The sequence below is a fragment of the Nicotiana tomentosiformis genome, chromosome 11 (genome assembly GCF_000390325.3).
Source record: "Nicotiana tomentosiformis chromosome 11, ASM39032v3, whole genome shotgun sequence".
Lineage (NCBI taxonomy): Eukaryota > Viridiplantae > Streptophyta > Magnoliopsida > Solanales > Solanaceae > Nicotiana > Nicotiana tomentosiformis.
In genome coordinates, this window is record NC_090822.1 from 90,230,774 (window position 1) to 90,243,348 (window position 12,575).

At 32.2% G+C, this 12,575-nt stretch overlaps 1 protein-coding gene across 2 annotated transcripts; it reads right to left on the reverse strand.

Moving 5' to 3' along the window:
• Window positions 1-7,000: 7,000 nt before the first annotated feature.
• LOC104086330 (S-adenosylmethionine decarboxylase proenzyme-like) lies at window positions 7,001-11,445 on the reverse strand. Of its 2 annotated transcripts, none has more exons than XM_018767382.3 (4): window positions 11,325-11,445; window positions 11,161-11,231; window positions 8,677-8,817; window positions 7,001-8,569 (listed from the first exon to the last, which is right to left on the reverse strand). In XM_018767382.3, exon 4 carries the CDS (start codon window positions 8,334-8,336, stop codon window positions 7,248-7,250), a length of 1,089 nt encoding a protein of 362 aa, XP_018622898.1. In that variant the 5' UTR covers window positions 8,337-8,569; window positions 8,677-8,817; window positions 11,161-11,231; window positions 11,325-11,445; the 3' UTR covers window positions 7,001-7,247. The 2 variants fall into 2 exon arrangements, with proteins under 2 accessions (XP_018622898.1, XP_018622897.1); XM_018767381.3 differs by having other exon boundaries at window positions 8,677-8,823.
• Between the last annotated feature and the right edge of the window lie 1,130 nt (window positions 11,446-12,575).

Below are 12,575 nucleotides of genomic sequence, written 5' to 3' on the forward strand. Positions count from 1 at the left end.
GAGCCATGATGCAAAGTTAGGTTGTCGAGCTCGAGCCCTAGAGACCGATCAATATCGAGATCGGCCAAGATCGAGCTCGAGACCCAAAGACCGATCAAGATTGAGATCGACCAAGAAACAAAAAAGTCGTTATAGCTGTAATTGGGGGAGAATCTCGACGGAAATCACGGCGCAAATCAAGGAGAGACTAATTAATTAATCTATCATGGGATCCCCACTATGTATTTTTAATTATATCCAAAATAGGATTTGGCCACTATATTAAGGGTGGTTATCATTTGTAGAAGGGCATCAGATTCATTGAGATATATAGAACATAAAGCAAATACCATCAATTGGAAGGCTCAGATATTGAGTCATATTGTTCTTCTATCAATCACTCTCCATTCAATTTGAAGGTGATAAAACTTGAAGGATTAGGCTAACTAATTCATTTGGTTTGTATTCATTTCTTTTATAGCTAATTTCGATATTCATTTACTTATTTTTTTTAATTTGTACCAAGTTATACCACGTATCCTTAGAACTACATATAAATTCAATTGCTATCCGTTTTTCGGGTAAACATATATCTATTAAAAGACTAATTACTGACACAACCTGTAAAAGACATCACAAAGTTTGTCTATGAAAAATGCTTGTTCAAGTTCTTATTGCTTGAAATTTTAAAAAAGAGAGAGGAGGCATAGCCAGAGTAAATATGTTACTGTCTGTCCGAAAATACACTTTAAGTAGTTACCCGTGTTCTCGATTATTTCCTTCGTCTAAATGGAATTTACCTGTATACGTATATAGATTATTTAGCTTTGATATATCCAGCAGGAATAGCAATTCACTTGTACCAATCGCATCTTTGTTTCTTAAGTTTGTCAACCGTCGCACTTTTTTTCTTCTCCTACAAAGGAATTGATGCTCTTTAACGTTTTAGGATTTGAGGCGACATCATTTAGCAGAAAACACAAACATAGAAGATATATACCTTTATGTAATAAAGTGTAGAAGTGAATTGATAATTCTAACATAAAGATAATCAGTAGTATGCTAGCAATTTATAGAAGGCGCTATACAAACACTTGAACTAATGTATCTTAATGTTTTATAATTTTAAAAATAAACTGAAAAGCGTTATAAAGAGCATGAAAAACACAACATACATCGAATCAGATGCCATATTTATTTGCTGAAGAAGGAAGACAAAGAAAGATTGAGTTAGGACTGCGTAAAAAAGAAGAAAATGATAGATTCTTCGACAGGGCAAAGAGATGAGGATTAACCCTTCGTTTGCAGAAAGAGGAGTAAGAGAGGAAGGGCAATTAATTAATGAAATTAAAGAGTAAATACGTGACTTTTCACTTTGTATTTTTGTTGGTGTAAAGGCGTGACTTTTTAGGATTTTTTTTTTCCAGAGCGCCTAAATTGGAAAATATGAAGATAAACGCAAAAAACTAAGAACCCAAATCCTGGATTGAGAATAGTGCCAGGTCATCTCCCATTTTCCCTGAATTATATAAATATATAGACCCTGAATTTTATATATATATATAGATTGTGCCAAACCCACCTGAACCCTTCGAGTTTATTCCAGATCATCCAAACAAGTCACAAACAACTATATCAACGTATTAACATGCTCAAAACTCAAATTGAAATGGAAATACACTAAATAAGAAGTTGTAGTATTGCAACTAATATTACTTTTTCATGAGATTTAGAGTGTAAAAAACTAGTTTTTTATAAAGAAAAAAAGGAAATGTTGTTAATGTTGTTCAATTAAACAACCAAGGCCGGCTCTAACGTCATAAGTGGTAAGGCTTATGCTTTAGGCTCCCAAATTTGGGGGTCCTATTTTTTAAAAATAATAGGTTTATAGGTATTTAAAAATAATATTTTGGTACTTCTAATACAAAAGTAGAGTTTTTAATATAAAAGGAAAGAAAACTCTTTATATATATGAATACAATAATAATTTGACTTACTTAAAAATGATTAGATGAATAATTTTTCCAACGTTCTAAGTTCTTACTTTTTACGCCTTCATTAGATAAAGCGTAAAACTTTTACTCCCCATTCTTAATTTGTTCAAGTCAATCTTTCTTTTTCCAATCTTCTCATATTTCAAAAACCTCTACATATTTTGTCTTTCTTTTTAATATTTCTTACGCACATTCTTTCTCCAAGATTTTATTAGTTTAAATGTACACCAATACTTTTAAGCTTCCAATAGTTCTATACTTCTATTGTTCTATAATATCTTACCTAAAATCAACAATATCTCAAGAAAGACTAAACGAGTTGGCGATAATATCAATTGAAAAAAGAATAATTAGAAAAATATTGATTATAAACAGGATTATTAACAACTTTATATCTCAAAAAGTTAGAAGAATAAATTTCAAATAAAGATATATCTTATAACGTTCTTTTAAAAATTTAGGCCTCATATTAAATTTTGGTGTTAGACCCCGCATGTACTTGAGTCGCCCCCTTAACAACACTCTTTATCAAAATTGTCACAAATGTTACACAAAAATCAACGTAAACCAGTTGTTGTACATACGACTTCTAAGCTCAAAACTCCAAAATAAAGATTTTTACATGATAGGTCTCTTATTTAAGACTATTTATATAAATAACACCAATTGTGGTTTATTTCAATAATGAAAGATTTTTTTACTATTTTGGCAAGTTAAGAAAATAAAAGATCTTACTAAATCAGGGATTTATTTTATTCCCTTCTTCCTTATTAAATGTTTCTATCTCATCTATATGGTAATGAAAATATGAAAAATTCAACTTTTTTGGAGTTTAATGTTTTTTAATTGTTTAGACATTTAGATCTATAAGCATGTATGAAGTAATGTAACTTAAATTCAGTAAATATTTATAAAATGTATATTGTATAACCACGTTTTTTTTTATTTAATAATTTTATATTCTATTACATTTGAATATAACAGTTACATATTCATCGTATCTTTCTAAAATAAATTTAAAGATTTATGTTATTTTTTTAGTATAAATTTATCATAATAATTTAAGAATCCTTTATGCCATGATTTTCTCTCCCTTCCACAAAATTCAATCACTAAATAAAATGAACAGCTTTAAACGTAAAGCATGCATGAGTCATTTTTATACTTCATATATAATAGTAATACTATATAATATTTAAACAACTACAATGTGCTCTTAATATATAATATTTTTATACAATAAATATGTGGTATATTTTGTATTATAAAATTTAATATTCCGAATATACATCATATATATTTATCATATTGAGAAAAAGAATTATATACTATGTATATCCAAATAAAATAATATTTTATACTAATAATATTTAATTTATACTTCATAATATAATTATTAAATAAATATTAATGTATTATACAAATTATATAATTTGTATAATATCTAAATATTATAAATATCACTTATTCATCCAAGTATGCACTATTATACAAGCATTCACATTTATCAATAAAATATAGCTATACCACGAAATAGAAAGTACCAATAAAATCATAATTAATGATAACTTTATTATTAGATGGGAAAATGAAACCTTTTGGTTTTATATTTAAGGAAATGAACACTTCATAGCATGATTGTAGGTAAGGGTATAAAGCTTTCTGCTAGGAATATAATTATTTAGTTGCCTTGTATGTCAAATATCTATTTGCTACGTTTGTGAAAAGTTTTCTTAAATTTTGTCTATTTATGTTTTTTGAAATATCTGATCATGTCTATCTGCAAAACTATAAATTGAATATGCTTAAATTTCAAATACTGTATTTCTTACGTCCTAATTTATTTGTAATTTTTTTCTTCTTTAGACATTTTAAAATATAAGACACTATTTTATTTCAGTACAACTTTTATAGTTTGAACAATTCAAGTTCATCATGCTGTTCAAATTTTAAAGTTTAACGTGATATTTAATTCTACGTTAAATGAACTCGTTAACAATTATTTTAATATTTTTTTACTATCAAATACTTGTTTTTCAACTACAAGAAAATACTGTCCAAACCCCAAAGCGCAAACTTTTAACTAAAACTTAAACATTTTGTGAAGTCAATTACTGCATCATATAAAATGGATATTATAGGGGTGTACAAAGAAAACCGATAAACCGCACCAAACCGACAATCTAAGTCAAACTGGAAAAAAAAATCCGATTGTGGTTTGATTTGATTGGGTTTGGTATTGGAAAATAAAACTAACTATAATTGGTTTTGTTCGATTTTAACTTAAAAAAATGTCAAATCGAAACCAAACCAACTCGATAGTACATTTATATAATTTTTAAAAATATTTTATACATATAAATATTTATTGTAATATAATTTATAAATATTTCTTAAACTAGAAATGATGATATTGTTGGATCTCTATTTTTAATTTTACATTGCTTTATAATGAAAATGCATAACTCAGTTTATTTTGTTCTTTAGTCTTACTTATGTAATTAATAGTACTTATTAGCTATACTTGTTTTAGCATGACCTATATTGTATTTTTAGATTATGTTAATTTTTATTATGACTTATTAATTAGCAATACTTGCTTTATGCAATTTTATTATCTTTGTTATTGAATATTTTAGTATAATGCTATGAGTTTTCTCATATTATTATATTATTTTCTTGAAAGTACATTATATAGTTGTTTCTTACTAGGACTAAAGAAATATTTGGTGCACAAGTTACATATTTTGTGCTATGAAGACTTTAACGGAAAAAAATTCGAAAATCCGAAAAACCCAAGAAAATCGAGATTGAAAAATCTGAATTTGTTGGTTTTGTTTGGTTTATAAATTTAAAAACCCGACATCATGGTTTGGTTTGGTTTGGTTTGGTAATTGAAAAATAATTAGTCGGGATAGTGAATTCTGGATACCAAAATAATTATAGGAAGACAAACAATAGAACCAGTGGCGGACGCACGTGGTGGAAAGCGGGTTCAACTGAACCTGCTTCACTAAAAAATAATACTGTGTATATGTATAAATTACGATTAAAGCAGCGTAAATTTTGTATAAATATTTTATTTTAACCCACTTAACAACTACTATTTTATGACTAAAGTTATGTACTTCTAAGATTGAACCCGCTTGCACAAAATCCTGGGTCCGCCACTGAATAGAACTATGTACTTCTTTTGATGGAAAATTTCAGGGAAATTTCCAAGCGTTCATTTAAGTTGATCACTAATTTTGAAATGTGACAGAGAAAGTACCGAGAAACACACTACTCTTTTCTCCGGGCCTTCCCTATTTACGCGTTTTTTCACTTTTTGTTCTTGATTTCCAATATATAAGATCAATGCAGTTTCCCCTCCAATAAAAGTGCAACAGCATAAGTCATAATACACCAATTCCTAACAAAAACTTCTTCACAGTAAGTTCTTATGAAGGTAACAAGTGATGATTCAAGAAAGCGACCATTTAGTGGCAAAGATGAATTTTCCACAGCCACAAAAGATGCCATATTCAGAATTGCATATCTGACAGTTCTTGCACTTCTACAACTTCCATTGGAGAGAATAGATGGCAACCTAGTACCAACTATAGTATTCACGAGAAAGCCTGCTGTTTTTCATGCATTTATGTTTTCACTGTTATTTGCATTCACAGGGTCTATGATGTCGGAATCTATGCGAGAAAAACAGCCCAAAGTAGCCTTGTATTGTCGAAAGCTGGCTGTATTTTCAATCGCAGTGGCTATGGGAGTACTTGCCTTCTCGAGTTTACTGTCCTTTTACAATATTGAGATGGTGGCTGCACCAAATATCTAACTCTCTGGTCCCTGATTTATTCAATGGATTAGGCGAATCTAAAGTGCAAATTGCTCTCACTGGCTTATTTTCCTATATTTTGAACTAAAAATATGGAAGGAAAGCAAATATGAGAGGCTTTGTATGTGTTTGTGAAATTGTGTATTTAAAGAAAGTAATCAAGGGGGAAATTGCACTGGTTAATAAGCATTATTATACATGCTAAAATCCATGGTGAATAAATGAATGATTCCTAGATACTACTATAAATATAGTGTATGACTGCTTGAATGGATGTTAAGGGTCAATTATGGGATGTTGAGATCAATTTTATTATGGCTTTAAAGTGTTAAGCAAAGGGCTACTGATGAATAAAAAAGAGTATAGTAAATGGTTAAACTTTTACAGCAGTGTGTAAGAAAGGAATTATGTATTGTGAATCTAAAATATGTTAAATTTATAGAGTTCAGAGTAAATCATTAAACCACAATCATGAATATAAATGCCAAATACTACAAGTCACACTATTAAAAAGAATGTCTCTATTTGAAAAAAACTAATCAAGTGGGAGACTATAGATGGACTGGTTAATAAGCACTAGTGTGTATCGAGGCAGTTTAGAAATAGCCTAAACTCCCTACTGCTATAGAAATACACAGTTTCTTGGGTTTAGCCAGGTATTTGACGGAGGGATTCTGTAGTATAGCCACTGTGTTGACTACGATTGCACCATTCATTGTCATCAAGGCACAGCCAAGGTGGTGGCAGATGCGTTCAGTTGAAGAAATAAGCAGTCTAGCTCATCTTTCTCTTACCAGTAGGGCATTTGCTATACAAGTTCTAAGTCTAATAGGCGGGTAGGATGAGACTTACACGAGCTTTAGAAAGCCATTATAGAGGGAAATAACAGACTTTTACAACAATGGTATATTGCAGCTTTAACCATCACCTTTTTGTGCTAGACATACATGACTTGAAGAAAGTATTCTGTTCTCGGTGTACAGTACATCCAAGTTCCATGAAAATGTATCAGGTTCTTAAGCAGTTGTATTAGTGTTGGGAGGAAGCTAGATGTTGTACAACTTAATACATCTTTTCTTTGCCTTTAGGCACTAGTTGACATCTCTTTTATACAGCAAAGCTGTGGTAGCTAGTGGCCAGCGCTACAACAAAAGGTAAAACAAGGTAGGTTGCAAATCCAGGAAGAAAAAATGCCAACTAAAGAACAAAAATCACATTTTTAAGTAGGTGGACTGAGAACAATCAAATGAGGTAATAATCCAAAATACAAGCAATAGGGCTTCTAGTAGAGAACCAAAAAGCCAAACTTAGCACAATTCTCATTACTAATTCAACGACAGAAAACCAGGACATAAAGTCCATTGTTTGGAGAAACAAGGATCAACACCACAACTAAACACCAGAAAACATCCACAAACGACACCGGTAATTGAACTAAACGACCCTCAACACCACTCCTTTTCTTCTTTCTCTTCCTCTTTCCAGCAGTTCTGCAGAACAGACTTTGGAGACCCACAGAAGGAACTCCTAGCAAACTTCTGGTAGACAATAGAACCACTCTTACCAAGTTCTTCTGGGCTCCACTCAGCAGGAGAGTAGCCCTTAACATCAAGAGAGCATGTATGCTTCAGTAGCTCAAGAGCAACATCAGCATGCAAAGCAATAGAAAATTCATCAGGCTGGAAACATGCCAGCACCCTCTTAACCAGCGACCCCAGACTCGAGGATTTAAAATCATATCCAACTGCTTCAAAGCTAGCATAACTAAAACCATCTTCAGGTGTAACATGAATAGTAGAAAGTGCAGCTCCTTCAATAGAATTCATGGAGTAACCACAAGGATCAAACTCGAAATCGCATATATCAGAGTTGGGAAGGATCTTCCTTATGCCGGATCTAATAGTCATTTGAGCTGCCGAGCTAGATTCGGTCTTGTAAAATATAGAAGCCTTCTCCCTATCCAAACTAGTCATGCACATCTCAAGAGTGTACACAGGGTTCTTAGACTGAGTAGGTCCAGCCGAGGCAGAGTAAACATGCCATTTTTGAAGTTTATCAGGACTGCCCAAAATCACAGCTTTGCTGCCTGAAGTAAGCTTTCCAAAGTAGCTATCAAGAACAGCAACTTCTTCAGAGAAGTGACGATGAGGAAACGACTGAGCCCCAGGGAAAATGAAACTCCCACGGGTATACTTCACAGCTTGTACTTCAAGTGAAAGGGTATCAGCCAACTTCAGGATGGCAGGAATTGAGAGAAGCAATTTTGTGGTACCACAGGTCTTGATGATTATCTTGTAAGAATAAATGAAAAGGCTCGACTCAGAGAGGACATAGGAGTCAACAAACTCATTAGAAAGAGAATCAACTATGGTGCACTCAGCAGGTCCTAGAATCTCATCCAATTGTGCTTTTGACAGTGATCGAAGTCCTTTTCCTTCAGGATCAGCAAAAAGGCCAGGTTCAACAAATGAAATTTCAAGCCTCTTCTCATAACCTTCAAAGCCTATGGCAGAAGCTGGTAATGCCACTTCCATGATGAAAATACGTTCACAGCAACAAACGATCTTTTAAAGGAAATAGTTCACAGCCAAGGAGAGCAAGAGCAGAAAGCAGCAGAAGAAGAAGGAAGAAAGTGAGGAAAAGGAGTGAGGGTTTAACGACAAAAACAATTGACAGAAGGAAATTTTTTTTGGATTTTTTCTTTTTTGTGCCAGGAGACACGTGCAGGAGAGAAGCTTAAGGAATGTCAGGAGGGTTTGCGAGCGCACTGCACATATACAAAAATAAAAAAGTTGCAAGTGATCAGAATTATAAAATTCTTAAAGCTCATTTTCTAAGGTTCATATCCAAAACAAAAGAAATCCAGATACTTACGTTGGAGTAAGCAGCAGATCTGAACTTCTTGATTCCACCGTTTGGTCGAACGTCTTCAATACTGTAACCGAGGGGTGCTTCGTAGAGTAGGGATTTACTACTAGACTTCTTACCACCTTTAGACTCCATTAGATCATTCACCTGGATCTGCCAATAAAAGAACTAAAACTTCAGCTAGAATTGAAAGACAGTAACATTATAAGAGCAACTTAAACAGTCATAATGGCAAAGTGCGAACAACAACAAAAGTTTCACTAGGAGTCCAAAAGGCCAGTCCAAAATGACAGAATGGGTCAGATGACCTAAAATCAAATGCAGTCCCATTATTACATACTGCAGATGAAGAATGCAAATGGCATATTTGTAAGTAGGATTTTCATCTGTAGTTTATGGCATCATGCAGTCAGATTCCAACTGAAACTAGAAATAAAGTAGATTCTAGACTGGTGATATCCAAGAGCTTAAACGAAAAGATGAGTACATATTATCAGAAACCAAACCAAATACCTAATCAAGATTAAACAGTAAACAACATAGATAATAACTTAAAAGGCACAAAAGTGTACTTATAAATGAACAGCTTAACTAGCATTTGTGATCAACTATCCTTAAAGGAATTCTAAGAGGTGATACAGTTAAAGATATTACTAGAGCAATGCATATTAAGTGGACAGATACTTCATGTGAACAATACGACCATAGATCCCCATGAACAATGAACTACAGAGTACTGGAGTAGTATGACGAACAAAAACCACATTAAATGGTTCACTATTTGATAATAATAACAATAAATATAGAGAGAGAAACAGAAAAAAGAGGTGATAATTTGGAGCTTAGCAGCACTTAGAGATGAACGAGATAGTTGGCCAAGATAGGATTTACAGAAATTGTGTCAGCTTACAACTACTTACTAGAGGGGATCAAAAGAGAGCAAGTACGCACATATTCTATGTTACCCTACATAAAATTTTCTTTTAAGTCCTAAGATATGCAAACTTATAAATGAGAAAAATTGCCAGTTAAGCTCAAGGTTAAGTCGAGCAAAACTCCTATCAATGTGTACCATGTACTTCTACCAGAAACCATGCATTAAGATTAGGATACTGATCAGCAAAAACTGCAAATAGTACTCGTAGCAACCACTAACAGTTCAGTAAAAATTTAACATACTCGGTAATCTATAAAGCGAACATCCTTTATACATGGCACACGTCTTATTGTTGTCATGACATAGACACAGTAATTCCAATTTAATGCAAGTAGAAAGAATTTTATGTATCAGCCCAAAGAAACAACACAACTTGTTCAAAATATCTATTTTAAAAGAAAATCTTACTCGAAATCTATTTAACAGAAGAGGAAAACCTATTTTTCAATAAGTATTTATTGATTCCTTCAGTATTTCTACAATGTAACAGCTTCTATTTTATTTTACTTTCCCTATATTTCCTGAATATCTCAATCTTGCTTTGGGAATTTGTTCTATCGAAAAAGAAAAAAAAAACAGAATTCAGATTTTCAGGAAATGCGAGGAAAGTTATATTGAGCACTGATATAAGCACAATAAGACCCTTAGGGTAGAGGGAATGAAAACTATAGTAAAATCCTAACATGTTAGATCAATAACTTGAAAATCTACACTCCATTTCCTTATTATTTAGCCCATTATTATTTCTTATTCCATCTCTATTTTATTTTTCTGCAAAAGCTTTTAGAAAGTCCACTTGGAAATATTGAAGTTATTTAAACAATATGTACATCATGATCTTTAGCTTTTCACAACCTCTATCAAAAGCATTACTCCTTCCATTTCAATTTATGGGGCATAGTTTGACTAGCCATGGAGTTAAAGAAAGAACGGAAGACTTTAAAACATATGGTCTAAACATGCCATAACATTTAAAATTTACTTCCCTAAACTGTCTTCTCTTTAAAAAAGAAATGCTACATAAAGTGGAATGGAGAGAGTACATAATAGCAAATAGCGTCAATTGGAATTTCAAAATATTAGAAATTAAGGAAATTCAAACCATAAAGAGAACCATTTGTTGATCCTTAAAAACCAAAAACTGTTGTATCAATCTAAAATTTAGTTATTCATTATGTAGAAGTGAAAAAATAATCCAATTAAGAGTATATACTCAAACCATATACACACCCCACACCCAACAATTTCTTTTAATCAATTATATGCATATTCTCTACATGAAAATTAACCTAAAAAATATAGTGACTCCTAAAATCAAAATCTATAACTGCAAAAGGATCAAATAAATGTTGCAGATCTCAAAGCATTTAAATCATCCATTCTATCTAAAAATACACACACAGGGCCTAACATATACAACAGGATAGCCTATCGTTCCAGAAAAATCTCTAAGGTAAATAAAAGACAAAGAAAAAGAATGAAAATACGTAATAGAGTACTTACATTTGAGACAACAAGAGGAACGATTAAAAAAGAATAAATAGAATACTTACGATATCAAACTTTATGAATTTGTTTAAATCTGTCTTATCACCGAATAAATTAAAATCAACCTCCAATAATCCTACATCAACGAAACAAACGAATCAGAAAACAAATTCAACAAAAATATTAACACAACAGAGATTAGAGATGAGAATCTTTTGAGAATACTTACAGGGAATATATGATTGTTAAATCAGAAAAAGAGAGAAACCCTAGAAAACTGTGGCGCAAGAACCAAATTCGCGTGAGTGGAGAAGATTTCACAGGATTCTCGTGAGAGGAAGTAGGAATGGAGAGGAAACAATCGGGTATTTATACAAGCTGCACTGACATATTTGCCCCCGTAATCTTACGATATTACAGTCCAGCCATCGAGGAATTTTCATCCAACTAATAAATAGTTGACTATATTGCCCTGTAAAGTGGGTAGTACCAATGGGAGGTGGGTATCAGATTCTTTAAAGCACTGTATCGGCTTGTATTTGTTTTTAAAAAGAAATGCAACTTTTACTTTCTTTTTTTTTGTCGGAAAGATAACTTGCATTAATTAAACATAATGCGTACAGAGATGTTGCCAAAATCCTTTAAAAGAATATTGGATATATATTCTCATCCCCTCGCCTCGTTTTTTTACAAGAAAAAGGTTTCAAATTTAACTATCTCCGTGTCAACTATAATTAAACAATTTAATTATTATATAAATTTCCAAGATCATCCGTTACGGTTTTATTTTTTTTATTTTCCACTCAGTTTCATTACTCATGTAGGGAACTTGACTCGAATATGTACCACATAAAACTCATTAAAAAGGAAAATACTCCCTATTAGAATTTTCATTCACGTAGTTCGAACTTAAGAACAGAAAATTATTTATATTCATCGCAAGGTCCACAACCCTCAGTGGTGTTCTCCCACATGATATATTTTTAAATTTCAGTTTCAATTGATTGGCTGATAATTGATATGCTCTATGAGAAGGCGATGGTGAAAATGGATGGAGTGGGGCAACTGTGCAGACAAAAAATCAGATTTTCTCTTATAGATAAGTATAGTTGGCCCTTCTTTAATTAAGGGCTAAAAATTAAAATGATAAGCTTCTTTAAATTGGGTCAAATGGAAGGAAATGTAAGATCCAATTTGTCTTTTACGCGAATGACCTTGTGGCCTTTTGTTCTCTCATGTCTCCAAAGGTTGGCTACTCGTCTTTCATATTCTTATTCTTCTGCAATTTCAGTCCTCCAATTTGACACATCATTGATTCACGTCTTCACGATGATGTTTGGGCACCATTATGTAATTAATAATACTAGGTAGGGGTGGCAATCGAGCGGATCGGATCGAATATGGAAAGGATAAAAAACGGGTAATGAAAAAACGAATAAATTATTCGATCCGACTTATATTTAATATGGATAAAAATCGG

Bases quoted from the DNA above. Each gene is read 5' to 3' on its own strand.
- LOC104086330 (XM_018767382.3), bottom strand. From the start codon at position 8,336: ATGGAAGTGGCATTACCAGCTTCTGCCATAGGCTTTGAAGGTTATGAG.